At 47.4% G+C, this 25,536-nt stretch overlaps 1 protein-coding gene across 2 annotated transcripts; it reads left to right on the forward strand.

Moving 5' to 3' along the window:
* On the forward strand, nt 1-25,136 carry RBM23 (RNA binding motif protein 23). Of its 2 annotated transcripts, none has more exons than XM_044274265.1 (14): nt 1-78; nt 3,256-3,353; nt 6,780-6,859; nt 17,565-17,603; nt 17,682-17,834; nt 18,132-18,191; nt 18,609-18,726; nt 18,807-18,959; nt 19,649-19,786; nt 19,858-19,923; nt 22,515-22,719; nt 22,823-22,912; nt 22,993-23,077; nt 23,697-25,136. In XM_044274265.1, exons 2-14 carry the CDS (start codon nt 3,282-3,284, stop codon nt 23,698-23,700), a joined length of 1,263 nt encoding a protein of 420 aa, XP_044130200.1. In that variant the 5' UTR covers nt 1-78; nt 3,256-3,281; the 3' UTR covers nt 23,701-25,136. The 2 variants fall into 2 exon arrangements, with proteins under 2 accessions (XP_044130200.1, XP_044130208.1); XM_044274273.1 differs by having other exon boundaries at nt 27-78; nt 3,256-6,522.
* The last annotated feature ends 400 nt before the right edge of the window (nt 25,137-25,536 follow it).

Genomic DNA, 25,536 nt, shown 5'->3' on the forward strand with positions numbered 1-25,536 from the left:
GAGGGAAGCTTCTGGAAGGTATCAGGCCTGGCCGCCATCTTGTTAGTGATATCGCGTACTGTACACACAGGAGAGCGGGTGAGTGCTCTTGTTTACTGCTGGGACTTCGAAGTAGCGGAATTTTTCTGTTTCCACGGGACATTACGTGTGGGTGTACGGTCAGTGGTAGGGCCGTGTTCTCGTGTGAGCTCCCCACTGCGTCAGTCTGCTCTTAACCATGTCCGTGTGTGCTATGCGGAGCTTCCCTCAGACCAGTGTCAGTTACCGCGGTCCTCAGTGCTGTCATCCACAGTGCAGGGAGTCTGGAAGTCCTTGTTCACACTGCCTTATGTGATCAATCGTTTGGTGAAGTAGCATGTAAATAGGAAGGAAGATTAACCCTTTCACATGCATATTTTCTCATTGTAGTCATCTGGCATACTGTGAAAATGTTAACACTTTGTATTCATGGAAAACATGATTTGTTAAAAAAAAAATAATAATAATAATGTCATGGCATTGACCATATCGCTTGACAAAACCCAAATTTTTCTGGGCTAAAACATTGCGTAAGTTAATAAAGAAGGTCTAACACCCTTTCCCTCCTGTTTGGAGCGCTGCCTCATCTTTGATTGTATAGATCCATAGATTTTAAATTCAAAGGGTTTCTGTCGCCTGAAAAATGGGTATTAAAGGGGTTGTCCTGGTTCAGAGCTGAACCCGGCCATACCCTTATTTTCATCCAGGCAGCCGCCTCCCCCTGAGCCTAGCATCGGGGCATCTCATGCTCCGATGCGCTCCCTTGCCCTGCGCTAGATTGCGCAGGGCATGGGCTCTTTTGTTTATCATAACACACTGCAGGGCGGAAGCTTATTCCGGTATGTCACCAGAATTCCTAAAAATGCCTTTACCCTGCGTGATTTAGCGCAGGGCAAAGGAGAGCATCGGAGCATGAACTGCTCCGATGCTCTTGTCAGGGGGGCTGCCAGGGTGAAAATGGAGGTCTGTCCAGGTTCAGCTCTGACCCCGGACAACCCCTTTAAGCTGGCTGACATTAGCGATGTGCTAATGTCAGCTGAACATCACTATATTAGTGCCATCTCACTGCCTGCCGCCGTTAATGAGAACAACAAAACTTTTATAATATGCAAATGAGCCTCTAGGAGCGGGGGGGGGGGCATTGCACCTGCTCTGTTCTCTCACCTCTGGCCACGCCCTTCTACACCAGAATCGCCAGGCCAGCGTTGGTCTCCTGTCTGCCGGGGAAATCCTGCGCCGTCCCGTTCAGTATTCGGCGCAGTGAGGAAAGAACGTTTGCCGGCTTTCTCACTGTGACGTATTCGGCGCAGTGAGGCTGCCCACGAACGTCCTTCCCTCACTGCGGCTGCGCCAAATACTGAATGGGACGACGCAGGCGCGATATTTCCCCGGCAGAAAGGAGACCAACGCTGGCCTGGCCCTGTCAGTCTAGTGTAGAAGGGCGTGGCCAGAGGTGGGAGAACGCAGCAGGTGCAATTAGCATATTATAAAAGTTTGTTCTCAATAACGGCAGCAGGCAGTGAGATGGCACTAATATAGTTATGGTCAGCTGACACTAGCACATCGCTCATGTCAGCCAGCGTAATACCCATTTTTCTGATGACAGAAACCCTTTGGCTAACCCATGCAGAGCCTACAGCACCCAACACCTAGAGGCGCAGCATTCCCACGTGTCTGCTGCACACCTTACATAATCCCCATGATGCAGTAAACTTCTAGAGTCACAGGTGGAGAACTTGTGTAATGCAAAACTGATTTGGTTGCTATGGGTAACTAGATCAGATTCCACCTTTCATTTTTCAGAGCTCCTTTGGAAAATGAAAGATAATCTGGTTGCTATGGGCAAATAAGTAATTTTCCTTTATACCAGTTTTGATAAATCTCCCACACAGAGTTGAGAATTGCTCTGACTAGGTACAGGGTGGTATAGATAAGAAACTGATCATCTTTTAACTTAGGCTACTTTCACACTTGCGTTCGGGCTTCCTCTTGTGAGTTCCGTTTGAAGGCTCTCACAAGCGGCCCTGAACGGATTCGTACTGCCCTAATGCATTTGAGTGGATAAGGATACGCTCAGAATGCATCAGTCTGGCACCGCTCGGGCTCCATTCCGCTCAGCAGGCGGACACCCGAACGCAGCTTGCAGCGTTCGGGTGTCCGCCTGGCTGTGCGGAGCCAAACGGCTCCGTCCAGACTTACAATGTAAGTCAATGGGGACGGATCCGTTTGTCGTTGACACAATATGGTGCAATTTCAAACTGATCCGTCCCCCATTGACTTTCAATGCAAAGTCAGGACGGATCCGTCTGACTAACAATTAGACTTCGATTTTTTTCTGAAATATAATGCAGACGGATCCGTTCTGAACGGATACCATCGTTTGCATTATAGGAGCGGATCCGTCTGTGCAGAGACCAGACGGATCCGCTCCGAACGCAAGTGTGAAAGTAGCCTTAGGCTACTTACACACTGGCGTTTCTGGGTCTGCTTGTGAGAATGCATCAGTTTGGCTCCGTTCCACCTCCATTCCGCTCTGGAGGCGGACACCAAAACGTTTTGATGTCCGCCTGACGATGCGGAGCCAAACGGATCCGTCCTGAATGGGGACGGATCCGTTTTCACTGACACAATATGGTGCATTTGCATTATCATGAAAGAAGAAAAAAAAAAATATATATATTTTTTTTGTTCCTGGTAATGCAAACGGATCCGTTCTGAACGGATAGAAGCGTTTGAATTATAGGTGCGGATCCGTCTGTGCAGATACCAGACGGATCCGCACCTAATGCAGGTGTGAAAGTTGCCTTAGATGAAATTAGAAACGAGGGGATTGGGGCCTAGATGCACCACATGTATCATTCAGCCTGAGCCTCTGTGATAAATCTGGTGCAGGTCTAGACTGATCAGCAACCTCTGACACTCCAGCTGTTTTGAAACTACAACTCCCAGAATTCTCCTTTCACTTCTTCTGTTACACAAACAGCCACATAAGTGTGCATGGTGGGAGTTGTAGTTTCAGTCCCTGGAGTGCCAAATGTTGCTGATCCCTGGTATATAGGATTAGTGAAGCTGAGGGGGCTGCCCAGGAGGAATTTATATGAGCACGAGCCACAGCCCCATTAAAAGTGTGGCTATATTTCGGAATCCTGAAGTCTAATTGTACCCATTTCTGCTGATTTTGTTCCATGTGATCTAATCCTGCGCATTGTTAATTTCATTATCTTTGCTTTTATGCAGAATTAAAGACCCACTTGTGAGGAGACATGGCTTCTGACGACTATGATATTGTGATAGAAGCAATGCTGGAAGCTCCCTATCAAAGCCAAGAGACCGAGGCAAGTCAGGTTATTTTCTTGTACTCGAGTTGGTAAAGATGTGCAAAGCAATCTTTATATCATTCAACCCTTTCACTGCCAGGGATTTCAGGATGGTTTTCACACCATTTTGCTGCCACAAATCCTGAATTATAAAAACAGTAGGTAAGAAAGGAACGAAGACACTGGATACATTGTGCAAATGCTCCCCGTACGTTACACTCTTGGGTGCCTTCATGCCGCAAAGCATAATGTTTTGTAGACCAAAATGAACAGAAATGTATGTTTGTGGCTGAAAGGCCGAACCAAATGGATGCCTAGATTCGCAGCACCTCGTAAGAGAAGACCTCAAGGCCAGGGTTACTTCGAGGCTTTTTTTCGCAGACATTTAGCGCTACTTATTGTTTTTTTGTTTTTTTTGTTTAAAAGGGTATTCCAGTTGTAGCAAGTTGTCCCCTATCCACAGTATAGGGAAAAAATATTAGATACAAGGCCCTCAAAGTGAATGAGTAGCAGGTTGACCGTGCACGGTGCCGCTCTATTTATCTCTATGGGAGTTCTGGAGATGGCAGAGTACACTTCTGTATTTCCAGAACTCCATCCAACTCGCCATAGATTTGGGTGGGGGGGCTGTGTGGTCGGAGGGGGGCCCGGCAGTAGATATAAACTGTAGCCCTTGGTGTATGACCACTCGGCACAGTCGTGACACGGCCATTCTGCATTCGAGTGCATCATGGCTGTATAGGCCGCAGCACTGTAATTTACCTAAGACTGCACTGTTTAGTTGTTATTAATTGCCGTGTGGTATTGAAAGTGCCACATGGCCATTAATTATACAGCCAGCCTAAACGGTACGGTCTCATTAGTTTACCTAGAGCCAACTGTGGCGGTACTCGAACGCAGTGCGGCCACGTTTCAAGCACCACATGATGGTGCCGTAATCCTTTAAAGCCATATTGCATTCGTCCCCGCGAGCGCTTCGTATACCAGTCTTAAACAAAAGCACATTGGAGTAATATCCACCAAATTTATTACATTACACACTCAGTGCAGGTGTGGATTTCTACTATTTCTGTAGTGAATCCCACCCACTTTTCTAGCAAATTTTAGTAAAAATATGGCAAACCAAGAGATGACATTGTGAACTCCTGGTAGAGCCAGGGCCATTTGTGACAAGTGACTTTTAGTTGGGAGTTGTTTGCGTCCAACCTGATGGGAGAGATTAAGGAACTCCCATCTATTATTATTATTATCTCTGGCCTGGTTGAAAGTTACATGATGTAAATTGTAGTGAAGCTAATCTTCTTGCTAGTGGCTGTATTTGTGAGCTATAACCTCCCCCCTGATCCTCAGCTGTGTCATGTGACCAACTCTAGGATCTCCATTTGATAGTGTCTTATTTGTGGACAGGAAGTCCGTTTCTCCATTTATTCCTGTGAGACTGACATTGAGGCTTTCATAGGAGAGACTAGAGAAACTGACGTCCTGTCCACACATAAGACATAGGGGGCATTTATCAAAATTGCCCATAGCAATCAATCTGACCCCCAACTTTTATTTTCAAAAGGAGCTCTGAAAAATGAGAAGTGAATTTGGTTGCTATGGGCAAACTTGACTGCCTAATGTCTGCGATGAGAGTCAAGTTTGCATTGTGCTCTGTAAATTTCGTTAATATTTGTGGACTTTGAAGAGTTTAAGGGTTTGACTACGCTGTGATTTTGGGCGTGACATGTGTCTAGTGCCCAAGTATCGCAGGGCAGCCATAGCAATGGATGGGGTTTCAGCATGACTTGCACATTTGCTGTGACCCTAACACTCGAATTGCAAAGAAATCCAACCCTGCTGGTTTTCGTGTGCAGCGTATACAACAAATGTGCAAATCGTGCTGCAACCCATCCATTCCTATGGCGGCCCTGCTATACTGCCATACTCGGGGAGACTAAAATCACTGTATAGCTGAACCCTAAAGGGGCCTCTGGAAACAATTAGTTTTTACCTAATGTCGCAGCCTGCCTCCGTTAACCAAAGATTCACACTTGTCTTCTCCCTGCCGCTCCGGTGTGTCTGTCTTCCTATCCCATCCTTCTTCTGGTACAGTATACTCTGCTGTAGCCAATGACTGGCTACAGCAGTGAATTGCCACTTGTGAACACCTCACCACTAAAGGCAGTCATTGGCAGCAACCAATCATGTGACAGTACCCATGCTGTACCAGGAGAAAGCCAGGAGGGGATCTAAAAAAGTACCCACTAGAGTAGGCAAGGTATGATTCTTCTGTTTACTGAGGCAGGCTGCGGACATTGGGTAAAAACTGCCTATTCCTGGACATCTCATATTAGCTCCCTTCTTTCTTGTGCTACAGTGAGATGCTCTATATAGGTAACACTAACCCCGCAGCGATGCCAAACCCAGTGCCACTTTCTGCTTCTAGTACACAGTGAATCTTGAGTTGCAGGACTCCTTGGATGGTGTCTTGTGACTTTTGATGAATGTGGACCGTAGGGTTATCTGAATTGGGGTACTGCTGTTAGAAAACCTCACACAAGTGTTAAAGGTGATGGGCTTGAATAACTATTTTGTTTCCTGGTCCGTTAAGTTCACGCTGTCACTTGCTCAATAACACACTGCTCCCTTTCTTTTCATAGAACCTAGTCCTCCCTGCCCTGCTCAACTGGGGAAGGGGCTTGAAAAGATTGTGGCGTCAAGACAACCAGCAGGATCAAAGAAAAGCTGTTTTTTTGTGTTTGAGGTTTAGTACCTCTTATTACTTACATTTGTCATTTTAGAGTGGGAGCATTAAGTCTCCTTTCATAAACCCCCCAAAAAGTTAAACTTTGCAAGGTTCTGACCACTTTTGAAAGGTGATTACTTCATGTTATCCAAATCACTGTTTGATATTTACAAGAGATCTAGACGTTCATTAGATGTAGCCGGTTACATAAAACTTGAATATTACTGAGAAATACAGTTGAAGTTCAAGCTTTGCGTTTCTAAATCTTTATTGTATGATCAGCCTAGAATGACAAGTCATTGTGTCTGCGTAACTGTCATCAATGCCTCATTAATTTGCTACCAGTGTGTAATTGCCAAAAGTCATAAAGCAATATGCCCTCTGTTTGCTCCAGGCCGAGGAGTTTGAGAGTCAAGCTACAGTGGGGAAAAAACCTATAATAACTAATTTATGTATCAGGTAAGGTATATATGTGAGGCACGCTCTGCTGATCTCTTGTTCATCCTTTATTGAAGGTCACATTAATGAAGGGGTGTACGTAGGTAGTCCACTGGTTTTATAAGTCCCTTAATCCCTATTAGCTTAAACATTATTATTATTTTTAATTTTGTCTTTTGCTGTTTTCCCTACCTTCCCTCATTCTTCCGTGTTTTTCTGTCTTCGGACCGGCCTGATCATCTTGTATCGGTGTGGCATTTTTTTGTTGGGCTGAACAGGAAGAAATTTCAAACAAAGAGTTAAAGGAGCGAGAAAGCAGGAGCCGTTCTGGCAAAAATGGCAGCCACAGTAGCAGCAGGTAACGCCTAATTTTTGATGACCTTGCTTATGAATATAAAAAAAGGGGTTTGTCTGACTTCTAACATTAACCCTTTCACTGTTAAAGATACTTGTAACAATCTCCCGCCCCACCGATTACCCTGAATACAGTTTGTCCAGGCAAAACAGTTTGGGTTGTGTGGCTGCAGGAGGGGGGGGGGGGGGTACAATAGAGCTAGTCCCATGATCTCTGTCTCATTTTGAAGCTAACAACCTAGTGTTTGAATTGAGACCAGGTGCTAGCCCCGTATATAACCTTTAGAAACAGGTTCCAAGTGAGAGCTGCATAAACCTGTAGCTCTCACTCCTAGACGTTCAGTTATGGAGGCTGCAGGGAAAAGAGATCTTCCTGTGTAACTGTACATGTCCCCTAGAGAGGGTAACATGGACTTCCGTGCATGTTATCCATCCCCTCTGAAAGTGACCCCTCTGTTTCTAATTAGCCTGTTAATTGAGACCACAACCCAGATGTTTACAAGCATGGTGTAAAAAAAAAAAAAATGGAAATCTGCATTTTTATTTTTCTGTTGTGGCATTTAACCACAGAGGTCAAATATTTTTATATGTCTCTGCTACATATGTAGTGGTCATGTGGCATCCATTGTTTGACTGTTGCAGCCAGTCTCAACAGTCATATGCATGAATGGCCAGACCCACAGTGGTGATCATATTTACCTGATCACTGCTGATGGGTTCCAGCTCCATCAATGCCCCATCTGCACTGAATGTCCTGGGTCTCTCCGCATCAACATTTGACGGAGGGCATGGCCGCATCAGTGACATGTCGCCCTCTGCAGCGTGTGACCCAGACATGTGCTGCATGGGTGACACTTGACTGCTTTTGGCTGCAGAGGTCATGTGCCCTGCAGTGTTAGCGGGGAAGCAATGGAGCTGGAATATAGTGAGAGGGATCAGAAAAGTATGATTACCACCGTGGGTCCAGCCACGCTATGGGTTCTGTTAAAGACTAGAAAGGTGAACAGCCCCTTTAAGATTTGTCATGTTGATGATTTTGTGAGGATACCTGTATGCAGACTCTGCACATATAGAACTGTTATGTTTAGAAAGTGGTGGTGGAGTCTGAAGGGTCTGCTTGGATCAGAGCCTTGCAAACATCTTTTTTATGTGTGTGTTTTGTTTTTTTTTTTTTTTTTTTTTTTTTTTTTTTTTTTGCAGGGTTTAAAAAAAAAAAAAAAAAGTACCGTATTTTTCGCTTTATAAGACACTTCCCCACTGCGAATCTGTCGAAAATCGGTCCGCTTGTCCATAGTACGCAGCTGCTGCCTGGGTCCGCTTCTTAGAAGAGGAAGGGGGTGGAGAGCAGTTCTCCTTCTCCGCTGTACTGCTGATTGGTGGTGTGCGCTGGCTGGAACTGCCGCCTCCACCAATAAGCTTACCCCCCCCCCCCTCCCTCCGGCCATGAGCAGACTGGACTCTGCTACATCCCAGCCTCTCAGTCCGCACACACAACAGCCCATTGTGCTCCAGAACTTCTCCAACTCTCCCGGACTTCTCCTCTCCCGATGCTCACCTTCTGCTCTGCCTCATCAGTGCCCGCAGCCCCGGATACCCTCACTCAGCTGCTGCCGCCTCCACTCCAGTTACCCCGCAGCGTGCGCGCGCCAGACACTGACCCTCAGCATCGGTAACCCGCAACTTTCACGCAAGCCCCGCATCCGGCACTTCTCCCCCTAAGATTGGGGGATACCAGCAAAAAGCACACCCACGCACTCTCAGCCTTTCTTTCTTTGGCCAAAAACACTCCTACCTTTCCTTCGTATCCCCGCCCCTTCCCCGAGGTGATTGTCTCTGCTGTCATATTCCGCACATTTCTGCTATAGCCCTGCTGATTGGTGGTGTAATAAGCTTCCCCCTCTCCCCAGTCCCGCCAGCCTCCCTCCAGCCATGAGCGCTATTGCCACAGACCACCAATGGAACTGCTTTGAAATAGGGGATAGAACAGAGTGACGGAGGCCACTACAACTCCTTCCTCCCTCCCGTCACCTAAAGTAAGTCCCTGGTAAGTGACAGCTCTGGGGCTGACCTAAAAATTTACTGTGTGTTAAATGTGCATTGGTGTATTCATCTTTAAAGGAAACCTGTCACCAGGATTTTGTGCATAGAACTGGGGACATGGGCTGCTAGATGGCCACTAGCACATCTGCAATACCCAGTCCCCATAGCTCTCTGCGCTTTTATTGTGTTAAACTGTTTTGATCCATATGCAAATGACCTGATATGAGTCCTGTATCCGAAGAGGAGTCAAGCGGAAAGGAGCCCAGCATCGCCCCGCGTCCTCCGAATCTCCTCCTTGCTGGCTGACGTCACAGAGCTGGAGCGCCGAAATCTCGCGATGCACGTGCGCAGTGTCGGCATCCTGTTTATTCCCAGTGCTGGCAACAGCACAGGGAACAAACTACGCATGCGCTAGCTCGCGCATCGCGAGATTTCGGCGATCCAGCTCTGTGACCTCAGCCAGCAAGGAGGAGATTCGGAGGACGCGGGGCGGTGCTGGGCTCCTTTCCGCTTGACTCATCTCCGGATACAGGACTCATATCGGGTCATCTGCATATAGATCAAAACTGTTTTTCTCGTGCTTTTTTCCATTGGGGGACACAGACCATGGGTATAGCTTAGAGGTATTAGTAGGAGGGACACTATGCAAATGAAAGAGCTCCTCCTCCTCGGGCTATACCCCCAGACTCCACCAGGAGGAACTCAGTCTTTGCTTAGTGTCTGGTGAAGGAGGTTGACACTCTCTGATTCTACTCCTTTTTGTTATTTTTATTCTAGATGGGGACACAGGTCGGCATGGCGCCTTCCTGGTCCCCCGTGGAGTGCCCGCCGCCGTCTTTGGGACGTTGCCTGGCTGCCTCCATTTCCCCCCAAGAAGATAAGTGGATCCGGGCTCGACCTGTTAGCTCCGGCATCCCACCAGCTGCTGGGACGCCTGCTGCCTACCCTCCTCCAGAGCACTGTTCTCCTGGATTGGAGTCAGAAGTCTGAAGAGGCGCATCCCTGCTGGTCTGGACATCGAGGGAGCATGCTGAGCAGATAAGTGTTGCCCAATCCCTCCCCCTCCCTCTGTGTCTATTTGTCTGTGGCTACCTGGGTGAACTTGAAGAAGGATCCTGATGGGGCACTTTCTTCATTTTGGCACTGGAGTACTGGCATCTCTTCCCCCTTAAACTGTGGGCTTCAGCGCTTCTCTCGTCGGGCCTTGGCTGCTGCGCTCCCTCAGCGCCCGCCGGCAGTCCGCTCCTCCACGTGGTGTTTGTTTAAATCACGCGCGCACTTATTTCCGCGCGCGTGCGCTTATTTTCGCGCATATTTTCGCGCGCGCGCTTATTTTTCGCGCACTTTTTTCGCGCCATAATGACGCGTTCGGGGAGGCGGAGCCTCGGCATGCCGCTCTGACTCTCCTTACACCGGAGACTCTGTTTGCTCATGGCCGTGCAGCTCCTCATCACTCTACTCCGTTTTGTGCCAGGCAAGCTGGTAGCTCAGTGGTACTGCTGCTGCTGCCCCATGTCCAGGCTTTCTGAGTTCAAAGCCCCTTTCAGCCTTCAAAAATTGTTTATATTATTCTAGATGGGGACACAGGTCGGCATGGTGCCTTCCTGGTCCCCCGTGGAATGCCCGCTGCCGTCCTTGGACGCTGCCTCCATTGCCCCCCAAAGAAGACAAGTGGATCCGGGCTCGACCTGCAGCTCCGGTATCCCACCAGCTACTGGGTCTCCTGCTGCCACCCTCCACCAGAACACTGCACTCCTGGACAAGGAGTCAGAAGCCTGATGAGGTGCATCCCTGCTGGTCCTGGAGTCGAGGGAGAAGTTCTGCAGGAGAAGTTCTGCAGGAGCAGATCAGTATTACCTGCATCCCTGCCTTACCCCCCTCCTCCACCCCTCCTCCACGTCCCTGGGGGCCTGCGGTCCCCGCTTGGGCATCTGCCATGTCCAGCGCGGCCGCTAAATTGGTCTTAGTCGCCAAGGCAACCATGTCCTTTAATCCTGTGGCGCTAACGACTCCATCTCTCTCAGTGGTCCCCACAGTGGGTGACTGACTACGAAGAGGCAGCGTGAGCGGCAGCATCCCACCTCGGATGTCTCCGTCTCTCCACCCCCCTCACCTCGCCGGTGGCGCTTGCGGACTGCTCTTCCCCCTCCCTAGGGAGAGTAATCCGAAGGAGAATTATCCGGCTCGGACGAGCCAGGTCCTTTTTGGACTATAGGGCATTTTCAAATCCTGTGACGCCAACCACCTCTCTAAGTGGTTTTCCACAGAAGACGCCCGACTACTAACAGGGAGCGTGAGCAGCAGCATCCCTCCTCGGATGGCTCTGGCTCTCCCAACCCCCCCCCCCCCCCCCCCCCCCCTCGTCTAGAGGCGCGTTCGGGCGACTCTCCCCTCCCTTAGGGAGCGCAAGTCTGAAGGAGAATTTCCGGCTCTGATTAGGTCATGGAGCGGGACCCCTCGCCTAAGCTCTCCACCAGGGTGGCTGACTTAGTGGTGACTGTCCGAGACACCTTTATTCTCCAAGGGGATTCTCCTCCTTCCACTGGTCAGGAGTTCCCCCTTTTTCCGTCCAGGCAGTCGGAGACTACCATGTTCCCGGTCCATGAGGGATTTTTCCGCGGTCATGTCCAGGGCCTGGGGTGGTCTTAATAAGGTTCTCGACCACCCAGCGCATGAATATACTTTCCTTTCCCTGCTGACGGCGAGGAGAGGTGTCTCCTCCCCCTAAGGTGGATCCTCCGGTGGCCGGATTAGCCAATTATGTGGCCCTTCCTGTCTTAGTCAGTTCCTCTTTCCAGGATGCTGTAGACAGACGCATAGACTCTCTTCCAGGTCCTTTTTTCGCTGGCAGCGCGTCCCTGTGACCTACCTTTCACTCAGCAGGGGTAGCCAGTGCTCTCTCGGTGTGGTTACAACACCACCACCAGGAACTGGCGGTACGAGATGCGGCTACTAACACACTGGAGTTGGTTCTCCAGATGTCTCAGGCTTCTAAGATTCTTTGCGAAGCTTCTAGGGACATTGTTTCCCTCTTTGCCCGCAGGTTGGCCATCTCTGTCACTCAGCGCGAAGAGATTTGATTGAAGGTGTGGGATGCTGACGCCTCCACCAAGCGTTCCCTTGCTAATCTCCCCTTTGGGGTTTCCAGACCTTATGGGGATCAGCTGGACGAGTTCATCTCTGCATGCCTTTTGCCGTTTCTCATCTGGTAGGCCGTCGCCTGCTTCCTCCGCCGGGGGTCTCAGGTCGCCCGCAAAGAGCCCTTCCTTTGCACCAGCCTTCCCGGCACTAGAGGGCCCAGTCAGCCCGCCCTGCTGCTCCTAGGCCTATCACATGTCCCGATTGCGGAATCCCACCATCGATTCCTGCGCTTCGCCATTATGGGTCGACACTGTCAGTTTGTCGCCCTTCCTTCGGGTTGGCGACCACCCCGCGGGTCCTTGCCACGGTCCTGGACCGCTCATGGCGCTTCTTCGTACCAGGGGCATTCCTTTGCTGCCCTATCGGGACGATATCCGGATAGAGGCCCCCCTCTCTACCGCAGACCACGGACAGCGTCCGGATCACTGTTCAGACCCTGGAACGGTTCGGCTGGCTGGTAACTTTCCCAAACTCCTGCCTCTTCCCGTCCCAGAGGCTCTCCTTCCGGAGGGTGATTTTGGACACCTCGGCTGCCTAAGTATTCTACCAGCCTTCAAGTCCTCCCAGGTCCAGGGGGCAGTGTCGCATCTGCTGCGCTCCCCGTGCCTCTCCATTCGGGAATACTTGCAGGTCCTGGGTCTTATGGTAGCCTCTTTCGAGGCCTTCCATATGCCCAGTTTCACACTCGCCTGGCGCAACAGGAGATCCTTTACCTTTCAGCGGGTTCGGGCAGCTCTCCCTTGGTGGCTGTTCCCAAAGAACCTGAGGTCGGGGAGTTCCTTTCTCGCATTCTCCTGGACGATCGCCGCCACCGATGCCAGCATCCTGGGTTGGGGGGGCGTTTTCCAGTCTCGCACGGTTCAAGGAATTTGGTCGGCGGCAGAGTCTCGCCTTCCAATCAACTTTCTGGAACTGAGGGCGATTTTTTTTCCGCTCTCTCTCTCCTATTGGACCTCTCTCCTTGCGGGCCTCCCAGTGCGGGTTCAAACGGGCAATGCCGCGGCCGTGGCCTATATCGACCATCAGGGCGGGACCCGCAGCCGGATGGTGATGCAGGAGGTGAAGAGAATTCTGACGTGGGCGGAGACGCACGTTCCGGTGTTGTCAGCAGTTTGCATTCCAGGAGTGGACAACTGGACAGCGGACTTTCTAAGCCACAACACGGTGGATCCAAGCGGGTGGTCTCTGCATCCAGAAGGGTTCGAGGAAATCTGCCACAGATGGGACCGTCCGGATGTGGACTTAATGGCGTCCGGGTTCAACAACAAGATCCCAGTGGTCCTGGCTCGCGCCCGAGATCCGGAGGCGTACGGATGGATGCGCAGGTGTCTCCGTGGCAGGACTTCAGCCTCCTCTGTTTTCCTCTCCTACCAAAGGGTCTACGCCAGTTCGAGGCGGAAGGGACTCCGACCGTTCTCATCACCCCAGAGTGGCCTCGCCGCGCGTGGTTTTTTTCGGACGTGGCTCGGTTGCTGGCGGACGCCCCATGGCCTCTTCCCGACGGACAGGACCTACTGTCTCAGGGCCCGTTCTTCCACCGGAATTTGCGGTCTCTTCGTTTACCGGCGTGACTGTTGAAACCGCCATCCTGATAAAGATGGGGTTCTCGGATTCAGTGGTTAGGACCATGATCAGTCCGGGGAAGTCTTCTTCCTCCCGGATTTACTATCGTACCTGGATGGCCTTCCTATCCTTTTTTGAGGGTTCGGGGTTCCCTCCCCTTCGGTTTTCCATCTTGATGGTACTGTCTTTTCTTCAGTCTGGGCTTGTGCAGGGACTGTCGCTTAGTTCCCTGTAAGGTCAGGTTTCGGCGCGGGCCGTCAGAGGTCCCTTGCTCTTAAGGGTCCGGTGGTGACCTTTCTTCGGGGGTGGCGCATTCGGTTCCCCGTATGTTCCCCCTTTGTCTCCTTGGGATCTCAATTTGGTTCTGCGCGCTCTGCAGTCGGCCCCCTTCGAGCCTTTGAGGAGGGTCTCTCTGACTGTTCTCATCTGGACTTCCTTGTGACCATAGCTTCTGATACAGCTACATAGCGTAGTGATTAAAGTTCTGGGCTATTATGCAGTGGCTGTGAGTTCACGTCCCATCACGAGCTTTTAAGTCAGACTGGTGTCGGAGCTGGCCGCTCTTTCCTGTCAGGAGCCTTTCTGGTTTTCCACCAGGATTAAGTTGTGCTCCGTCCAGTCCCCTTCTTTTTGCCCAGGGTGGTCTCTCCCTTCCGCCTTGATGAGGATCTTGTCCTGCCTTCCTTTTGTCCTTCTCCGGCTAACCCCAAGGAATGCACTCTGCATTCCCTGGATGTTGTACGGGTCCTGGAGGTGTGTCTCGCGGCTACTGCTTCCGTCCGCCGTTCTTGGCGCTCTGGATCTGCTTGGCTATTTCCGCGGCTTGTCACGCTTGTGGTGGAGTTCCCCCAGCTAGAATTGCCGTTCTCTCCATTGGGGCGGAGGGGGCTTCCTGGGCAAGACGCAGTCGTGCCTCTGCGTCTCAGCTGTGTACGGCGGCCACCTGGTCGTCCTTGCATACCTTTGCAAATTTTTGTCAGTTGCATTCACTGGCTTCGGCTGATGCGGCTTTGGCCGCAGGGTTTTGCAGGCTGTGGTTCCTGTTTGACCGTTGGGGCGTTCCTCCTGGCGGTGCTGGTATTTTTTCCCACCCCATGGACTGCTTTTGGACGTCCCATGGTCTGTGTCCCCCAATGGAAAAAAGCACGAGAAAAGGAGATTTTTGTGAAACTCACCTGTAAAATCTTTTTCTCGTCTTTTCCATTGGGGGACACAGCTCCCACCCATTATTCCTGTTGCAGGAGGGGTCTTTAGTTCAGTTTTTCTGTTTCTGGTTGGACCTTATGGCTTGGTCCGATGGTTTCCATGATTTTTTCTTGCTCCTTCTCCTACTGCTTGTGCAACGCCTGAGTTCCTCCTGGTGGAGTCTGGGGGTATAGCCCGAGGAGGAGGAGCTCTTTCATTTGCATAGTGTCCCTCCTACTAATACCTCTAAGCTATACCCATGGTCTGTGTCCCCCAATGGAAAAGACGAGAAAAAGATTTTACAGGTGAGTTTCACAAAAATCTCCTTTTTAACGCAATAAAAGCGCAGAGAGCTATGGGGATTGGGTATTGCAGATGTGCTAGTGGCCATCTAGCAGCCCATGTCCCCAGCTCTATGCACAAAATCCTGGTGACAGGTTCCCTTTAAGAATACACCAATGTACTGCAGTAAATGGGTGTATTCTAAAAGATGAGGGGGGGGGGGGGGGGGGGTTATAGTCACATACAGTCCTGATCAAAAGTTTGACTACTTGAAAAATGGCAAAAAATCATATTTAGCATGGCTGGATCTTAACAAGGTTCCAAGTAGAGCTTCAACATGCAACAAGAAGAAATGGGAGTGAGGCAAAACATTTTTTGAGCATTCAATTTAATGAAAACAACGAATAAACTGAAACAGGCTGTTTTTCAGCAGATCAAAAGTGTCACGGATGGTGTAACAGAAAACAAGAAGTTACAAATAAGGATCTGACTGGCTTGATCTGACACTAAGGAACAAAAGGGTGACCCCTATTTAAGCCCTGAAACTCTCCCTGTCTTCTCAGCTCATGCATAGATCTCTATGATAGAATATTGCATGCCCTCTTGCCTTGACTGTATGACACCTGAACACCCTATAATAGTTAGGGGACATGACCACCGGCTCCCTACACTGAGGGAGTCAAGGTCACCTAGGATCAAGCAAACGGGAAAACACAAATCAATGAACTGACTTATCTGTAGAAGGATCAGTTGTAGCATCCAGCATGTACACACACCAGGAAGTTGTATAAACCGCAAAGTGATGCAGTATGGGAAGGGATTTAAAGGGATGCAATCAGTGCAACTACATGACAGCTGAGAGAGGCTAACGAGATGACAAAACAAAAAGAACCTCAAGCAGGAGGTTCTGAAGAACGTCTCAGAGCTTCAGATATCTGGTGGTGACAAAACTGAAATCCAACTTCCAAACATGAACTCCGTAATGAGTAGCTCCGCCGTTATTGTTTCACTTCCAAAATTCGTTTCGGCATGCTTGATGCAAGTGTTTCCATGAGGTGAGTGGGAACATTTCTCCAAGTTGTGAAGACGGCCGCAGGAAGGCCATCTACTGTCTGGAACTTTTGTGCATTTTTGTAGACTTCCCTTGCCATCCATCCCCAAAGGTTCTCAATTGGATTTAGATCAGGGGAACACGCAGGATGGGCCAAAAGAATTATGTTATTCTCCTGGAAGTAGTCCCTTGTCCTGCGGGCATTGTGTACTGTAGCGTTGTCCTGTTGAAAAACCCAGTCGTTACCACACAGACGAGGGCCCTTAGTCATGAGGAATGCTCTCTGCAACATCTGGACATAGCCACCGGCCGTTTGACGCCCCTGCACTTCCTGAAGCTCCATTGTTCACTGAAGGAAAAAGCACCCCAGACCATTATGGCGCTCCCTCCACTGTGACGCGTAGAAAACATCTGCTTGTCATGCCAGTAACGTTGGAAACCATCAGGACCATCAAGGTTAAAAAAAAAATAATCTTCCACCTTTTTGAATGTCCCATATTTGGTGCTCTGTTGCAAAGTCCAATGAGCAGTTCTGTGGAGTTCAAGGAGACGAGGTCTGTGAAGAAATTTGTTTTTGAAGCCCTTCAGTCTCGGATGCCGTCTGATGGTTATGGGGCTGCAGTCAGCACCAGTAAGGGCCTTCATTTGGGTCGAGGATTGTCTAGTGTCTTGACGGACAGCCAATTGGATCCTCTGGCTCAGTGCTGATGAAATTTTTTTTGGGTCTTCCACTTGACTTTTTTGTTCCATAACCCTCAGGATCATTTAGGAAATTCCAAATGACTGCGTCCCACCTCAGCAGCGATGGCGCGCTGTGAGAGACCCTGCTTATGCAGTTCAACAACCCGACCATGCTGTGTGTGACTACCTGGCAGAAAATGACAATGAATCCACATCTTTGCACAGATTTGGCCTTTTAAAGGCACGTGGTCCTAAAATTTGGATCAGCTGAAAAACAGCCTGTTTCAGTTTTAATCGTTATTTTCAATCGAATGCTCAAAAAATGTTTTGTCTCGCTCATTTCTTCTTGTTGCATGTTAAGATCCAACAATGTAAAATATGATTTATTTTTTGTTGCCATTTTTCAAGTGGTCTTAAACTTTTGATCAGGACTGTAACAGTGCGTAATCCAAAGGTCTCCCAAATATCCTCATAAGTGTGTCGTCCATATATTCTCTCCCCCCCCCCATAACAGTGTAAACTATTATGTTGTTCAATATTTTAGCACACCTTTTGGGTCAAAATATTTCCCTCCCCTATTTTCCTCTAAAACCTAGGTGCGTCTTATCATCGGGTGCGTCATATAAAGCGAAAAATACGGTATATATAATCATCTCGATTCACTGCTGTATGGTTATTTGATGCAGACATTCACTGTGACTGACCTACCATGTATTGAGTTTGAAATTGCCATGTAATTTCTGTTCATGTTTGTTCTTCCTACCAGCAGAAAAAGTCGAACTCTGAGTCGTGATCGACGTAGAAGGTAAATGTAAACTTTATCTACATTAGAAATAAAGACGTTTTCATCTTTTCTGGTAAATTAATCGCCAGCTTTTCTTAGCCGTAGTCGGAGCAGGGAGAGACACAGAAGGAGGAGCAGCAGGCATAGAAGTCATGAACGTCGATACAGAAGCCGTAGCGGAGGCAGGGGGTACAGATCTAGGAGCCGTGATCGGAGCCACCGCCGTGAACGTTCCAGGCACTACAGTCCTGGGTCAGTAAGAATAATAGGATTATGACCATTTTCAACCTTAAAGTATGATTAGGACCACACCACGGATCCTTTGAACCGCTGGTAACATTAGACATGTTTCCTTATACTGAATCATGAATAAAACTCACTTCAGTGGCATCTGAAAGCCTGAACTGGACCACATGCATGAAGTCCTCAACTATTTCTGTTTTTAGCTTTGACAGTGATAGATGTAGAAGTGTTTTTTTTCTTAACTGAGAAGAACAGTGTTAAGCAACAAAAAATTTATATATGATTTTAACTGTTCTCGTTAAACAGGCGACGTTATACACGCAGTAAGAGTCGCAGTCCCCGGCACAAAGAAAAGAGCCCTCTCAGGTATTTGCAAGTCTCCTGGAAAGCTATACTGCTGTAAAATATTGAATGGTGTTAAAATCCCGGTCTGTGTCTTCTAGTGAATCCAGAATATGCTAGCTGTATGTGATATAGGGCTCCACCAATAAAAACTCTCTCAGCATGGTCAGGCTTTTGTGATGGTTACAAGGCCGTGTACGATTATATAATTTATGTCAAGCTTGGAAAACTACTGTAAGCTGCTATTAATGCTAGATCCGTGTAGATGCAGGGGGGTATACATTGTGTCTCTAGTGGGTGCCCTCTGTCTTTATTACTGGGCATCACAGAATGCTGGATTTAGGGGGATTTTAATGTAGTTTGGATAGGGGGTTACTTGGCCTGGAGACACGAAAAACACATTTTCTATATTACAGCGAATCTCCCACTTCCTGTTTTTAGGAAACCTGAACCTAATTTGACTCCAGAAGAACGGGATGCCCGGACAGTGTTCTGTATGCAGCTGGCTGCGCGCATTCGTACACGAGACTTGGAAGACTTTTTTTCAGCCGTTGGAAAAGTTAGTCCCACTGAAAGATTGTTGTCAACTACATACCTTTCATCTATATTCGGCTGAATTTTTTTAAAATTATATTTCAGGTACGTGATGTAAGGATAATTTCCGACAGAAACTCGCGCAGGTCAAAGGGCATAGCGTATGTCGAATTTGTTGACATCCAGTCTGTGCCTCTCGCTATTGGGCTAACTGGACAAAGGTTGCTGGGTGTGCCTATCATTGTGCAGGTTTCACAGGTAAGAGAACAACTTTTGAAACCAGCTTTCACACATTGGTATTGTGTCTTTTTTGTTGGGGGGGGGGGGGAATAAAACGCCAGCTCCAGATGTTTGGCTGAAAGTCTATAGAAAATATGAAATGTGGGACACACAAACCTTCTTGGAGAGGGGGGGGGGGGGGGGGGGGGGAGTTTTCCATCCCTTTCTGTATGAGGATAAAAACGCCATTCTGACATGTTTGGGTCAAAAGTCACTAAAAACACCATAAACGCTTGTCATTTCGAATGTCCTAAGTGGTCACCTGCCATGGAGCACGAGCACAGGTGAAATGAAGAATTAATTACACAGTGCCTATTCAATTCAATAACCTATCTATGTAGGAGAGGACAGGTCCTCCAAAGCAAACCACTCTCTCATCTGGACAAAAGATAAGAATCCCCTCTATTAAATCAGAATTTTTATAGGGTATTTGAAGATGGATTTTCTGGACTAGATAGCCTGTTTGATGAAGAACGAACACATTTCTGGCCTGAGGTTAATAAACCAGTGGCTGTGTAGTAAGGGCAGATTGTAAGCCTTCGCAGACAGGCCTCTCTTCCCCCAGTATCAGTTCCTTGTACTTGGTTTTTGCATTACATCTGCAAATCAAACGTTCATTTTCCCATAGATCTGTGTAGCCTTTGGTCAAATGCTATCTTACATTATAGGCTGAAAAGAATCGCCTGGCTGCCATGGCCAGTAATCTCCAGAGGTGTAACACTGGACCCATGCGTCTGTATGTAGGATCTTTACATTTTAACATCACAGAAGAAATGTTGACGGGAATATTTGAACCTTTTGGAAAGGTAAGCTTGCTTTCTTTAGTTAATAAGATATAGAACCATTTGAGGTAGTAATATTTATCATTTTCTTACAGATTGAGCATATACAGCTTCTGAGAGAACCTGATACTGGACGGTCCAAAGGATATGGTTTTATAACTGTGAGTGTATGAAGGTTATACTTGCATGCTTTACACCTGCTAATGCTAATTGTGTGTAAAATAAAGCACTGGCAGTAGCTGAGTGAGCAGCATCCTGAGAATGATGGCTGACCTGAGTCTCCTATAGGTTCTTTCCAGCTAATTGCCAGGCCCTTCAAACTTTGCCTTAAAGGCATGGGATTGCTTTAAGCAACCACCATTACCAGTCAAAAGGGTGTTTCCATCTCCGAATGGTGCAAAAACTTTTGACACAAGTATTTAAAGGCCATGTCCACCTTTTAACCAAATTATTGTGCCAGTGAAATAAAAACAGAAGACATTTTTAATCAAGGCCTACTGCAAGGTTGTCTTAATTTATTTTTTTTCAGTGCATTGGGCAGCATAAAGTAGTGCCATGCATGCTGATTTCTGCAGTGCGCCTACTTAAATGAGACACTACTAAAATCATTGTGTTTGACTCCTTTATGAAACCGGGCTTATTGGTTCTTCTAAAATGCCATTGTTTTAAAGCGGGTCTGTCGGCTCTGTTGATATACACCTTTTTTTTTAACCAAGAAATTTTACTTATATTGAATGAAGACAGCGGTCAGCTTGTAAAATATAAATGACCTCACAGGCACGAGTGTTCAGATACTTTACATTATCACAGCGAGCAATGTATACTCAAACAATGTCAGTCGGTCCATTTAATGCCGTTATTTGCAATTCTCTATAGAGTTATAAAACTAGCTATGGCTGCTTTAGGCCTCATGCACACGACCGTTGTGTGTATCCGTGGCCGTTGTGCCGTTTTCTTTTTTTTTTTTTTTTTTTTTTTTTTTTTTTTTTCGCGGACTCATTGACTTTCAATGGGTCCGTGGAAAAATCGGAAAATGCACAGTTTTGCAGCCGCATCAGTGTATCCTGTCCGTCAAAAAAATATGACCTGTCCTATTTTTTTTACGGACAACGGTTCACGGACCCATTCAAGTCAATGGGTCCGTGAAAAAACACAGATGCACACAAGATTGGCATCCGTGGCCGTAGGTTACTTTCATACAGACGGATCCGAAGATCCGTCTGCATAAAAGCTTTTTCAGATCTAAGTTTTCACTTCGTGAGAACTCATATCCGACAGTATATTCTAACACAGAGGCGTTCCCATGGTGATAGGGACGCTTCTAGTTAGAATACACTACAAACTGTGTACAAGAATGCTGCCTGGCAGCACCTGATCTCTTACAGGGGGCTGTGATCCGCACAATTAAGGGGTTAATTGTACGTATCATAGCCCCCTATAAGAGATCCGGGGCAGGGGGCAGACCCCCTCTCTCCCCAGTTTAAATTTCATTGGTGGCCAGTGCCCCCCCCCCCCCTTCCTCCCTCTATTGTAATAATTCGTTGGTGGCACAGTGTGCGCCCCCCTTCCTCCCTCTATTGTAATAATTCGTTGGTGGCCCAGTGTGCGCCCCTCATCGCCCCCCGATCATTGGTGGCAGCAGAGTTCTGATCGGAGTCCCAGTTTAATCGCTGGGGCTCTGATCGGTAACCATGGCAACCAGGACGCTACTGCAGTCCTGGTTGCCATGGTTACTTAGCAATAGTACAATAGTAGAAGCATCATACTTGCCTGCTGGCTGCTGCGATGTCTGTGTCCAGCCGGGAGCTCCACCTACTGGTAAGTGACAGGTCTGTGCGGCGCATTGCTAAATGAACTGTCACTTACCAGGAGGAGCTCCCGGCCGGACACAGACATCGCAGCAGCCAGCAGGTAAGTATGATGCTTCTACTATTGCTAAGTAACCATGGCAACCAGGACTGCAAGGGGGGGGGGGATCTTGGGAGAGATGGGAGGCCTTACACTGGGCACCAATGTTGTTAATGCTATATAGGGAGGGGGGACGCACACTGTGCCACCAACGAATTATTACAATGGGCACCTGAAGGGGTTAATTGTGCTGATCACTGCCCCCTGTAAGAGATCAGGGGGCAGTCATGTACACAGTTTGTAGTATATTCTAGCTAGAAGCGTCCCCATCACCATGGGAATGCCTCTGTTAGAATATACTGTCGGAGATGAGTTTTCACGATGTACCTCATATCCGACAGTATATTCTAACATAGAGGCGTTCCCATGGTGATGGGGATGCTTCAAGTTAAAATATACCATCGGATTGGAGAAAACTCCGATCAGATGGTATAAAGGGACTCCAGACTTTACATTGAAATTCAATGGGGACGGATCCGTTTGCAATTGCACCATATTGTGTCAACGTCAAACGGATCCGTCCCCATTGACTTGCATTGTAAGTCAGGACGGATCCGTTTGGCTCCGCACGGCCAGACGGACACCAAAACGACTTTTTTTTTTTCATGTCCATGGATATTCCAAAAATCAAGGAAGACCCACGGACGAAAAACGATTACGGACCAACGGAACCCCGTTTTGCGGACAGTGAATTTTGGCAGAACTGACATGTCTGTTTTATTAGGCACTTGTAATGCATCATTCCCCTGCTATTCCCACCAAAAATGTATGAATAAATTGATAACTCGGGCTCATTTTCAGCAGAAGAAAATGATATATCTATATCTTTTCCTTCTCTCTCCAGTTTGTAGATGCAGAGTGTGCTCGTCGGGCTCTGGAACAGCTGAATGGATTTGAACTGGCTGGTCGACCAATGAAGGTTGGTCTCGTGACAGACAGAGCAGATGGCAATACTGACCCCTCATTCCTTGATAATGATGACCTGGAGCGCAGTGGTATTGATCTGGGTGCAACTGGGCGATTGCAGCTTATGGCTAAATTGGCAGAAGGTAGGTGGATAATGAATAGCACACGCATGTTGGCATTATAAACTGTGAAAATGTATGCCAGATGGTTGTTTGGCAATCTCGCACCTCCTTCTTTTTTAATCAGGTACAGGTCTGCAGATACCTCTTGCTGCCCAGGCTGCTCTTCAGCTTAATGGAGCTATTCCGCTGACTGCCTTGAATCCTGCCCTTTCAGGTACATAAGTGACTATACTTAATCTTAAAGCTTTTTCAGTAAAGTCCTGCATCTTAAAATAATGTTCTATGTTTTTGTAGCTCTCAGCCCTGCCCTCAGCTTGGCAACACAGCCCATCTCCACACAGTACATCCCGCTTTCACAGCTCTTCAACTTGCAATCTATGTGAGTGTGGCTGACATTATTTTGCATTTTTTAGTTTATATTTTGATTATGTTTCAAATGTATTATTTTTTTTAAATGCATCAGTTTGAAAAAAAAAATGAAATGTTAAATGTCCCCCCAATGGTCTTGTGTGAGCACAAAGTGTAAAATATAAATAAATGTTAAAAAAAAAAAATAACACAAGCCAGTATACCCCTCAGTGCAGCTTCTAGTCCTGCCTCTGGCGACCATAACCCATACATTTACGGAAAGGGGGCATTAAAAAAAAAAAAAAAAAAAAAAAAGTTGAACATTGTGTTATTAACAGTAAAAACCTTTTTTTCTTAATTTTTGCATTTTTTCCTGCCTCTACAAAGTGAAAACAGAAAAATATTAGTGTTTTAAAAAAATAAAACTTCATACATAACAGGAAAAAAAAGCTACGGCTTTCAGACACGTGCTAAAAGAATGGAAAATTGGGGAATGGAAAAGGGGGTAATTGGCCCGGTCTATAAATGGTTAAACTTACTTGCATCCTCAAGACAATCCAACTACATAAATTAGGCTTTATTGTCTGTTCTGGTGCTATGTCTGTTTATGCAACTTAATTATTTATTTATTTTCTTTTTTTCCTCCGCAGGTAAACGAGGAAAAGCTTTGCTTACAGATTCAGAATTAATCTGTGTGACTTGTTGTACAGACCTTGTTGTGTGTGTGTGTTTTTTTTTTTTTGTTTTTTTGTTTGTTTTTTGTTTGTTTTTTTTTTTGTTTTTTTGTTTGTTTTTTTTCTTCCTTCCTTCCCTGTTTCTACTCTGCTGATTGGCTGGGTGCGGAAACCCAGAATCGGTCACACTTTATTTTTGTAAAAAGATGGTTGGAAAAAAGGATTTTGTAAATACATATGCACACTTACACCTAATATATCTATAGCTGGAGATTGTTCTCCATTAAAGTAGGGTTTTGTACCTTTTTTTTTTTTTTTTTTTTTTTTTTTTTTGTGTGCTGTAGAGACTTCGGCATCTTCGCACCCCTCTGTACCCTTGGGAGCATGCTCTCGGAGGGTTAGACTTGTAGAATATGTAAATAATGATACGTGTAGATGGTTTTGTGCAATCTGTGTATGTTTGGATGTGTATAAAACATGCTGATCTACACTAAAATGGTGAAATCACATTTAAAGCAGCATCCTCCGTGGCACTGCAGAATGTTTCGCTTATTGTGCAGCACAAGTTATGTTTTGGCATCTGGTTCCCCCTCACAGCGGCTCACCAGTACTCCTCTCTGGCTGCTGTGATGTTTTGACCTGGATATTGCATTAAACTGTATACAGTGCTTATTAGGGAAGACCTCACATTTCACTCTCTGTATCTATTACTACCTCAAGTAACAGAAGGAAAACATTCAATTACGTGAACCTTAAAGAGCACCAGTCTCCCCTCCTGACATGCCTCTTTTACTAATTTGTATTCCAAATGAAATTACTATTCTGGAGTGCCCTTCATATAACTCTTTTAAGCCAGTTCTATGTTATTGCTGAGAGAAGTTTATGAACAAAGTTGGGGGGTCGTCCCTGTGCAGTCTCACCCTGTCCAGTCAGTGCTGCCAGTGTGGAACTGTGCAGGAACACACCGCCAACTAGTAAAACCGTTAAATAAAACCCAGACCTGTCGAGAGGTGAAAGATCATCTGTAAGCCTATCTGAATGTTTCAGTCCATGGTTTAATTTTCATCTTGTATCTGTAAGTGTTTCAGAGTGTGTGGTGAGCAAGGTGGTCTTTAGGGGTTGTATAGCTTTCTATAATTCCAGTTCATCTCTAAGTGATCGTGTGTATCGCATCCCTGCTACAGTTAAAACTTACAAGGTTATACAATTGGGTTACCCTACAAGGTTATAAGAATGTAGTGAAGTAAGAAATGCAACAATCTGTAGAGTGGAGCATGCACGGTTACCCTCGCTTGTTAAAGGGGTTGTCCGGGTTCAGAGCTGAACCCGGACATCCCTCCATTTTCACCCAGGCAGCCCCCCTGACATGAGCATCGGAGCAGCTCATGCTCCGATGCTCTCCTTTGCCCTGCGCTAAATTGCGCAGGGCAAAGGCATTTTTAGGAGTTCCGGTGACGTACCAGGGCCCTCCATGGGGCTGACAGGAACCCCGGTGACGTCACCAGCACTAAAGGGCAGGCTTTAGCTCTGCCCTAGCCAGTAAAATGGCTAGGGCAGAGCTAAAGCCAGCCCCTCAGAGCCAGTGACGTCACCAAACACACTGCCGGGCGGAAGTTACCGCCCGGCAGTGTGTTATTGAAAACAAGAGCCCGTGCCCTGCGCGATTTAGCGCAGGGCACAGGAGTGCATCGGAGCATGAGATGCTCCGATGCTAGGCTCAGGGATGCTGCCGGGGTGAAAATAACGGTATGTCCGGGTTCAGCTCTGAACCCGGACAACCCCTTTAATTTTTGGGACCACCTATGAGCTCTGTTTT

The sequence above is a fragment of the Bufo gargarizans genome, chromosome 1 (assembly GCF_014858855.1).
Source record: "Bufo gargarizans isolate SCDJY-AF-19 chromosome 1, ASM1485885v1, whole genome shotgun sequence".
Classification (NCBI taxonomy): domain Eukaryota; kingdom Metazoa; phylum Chordata; class Amphibia; order Anura; family Bufonidae; genus Bufo; species Bufo gargarizans.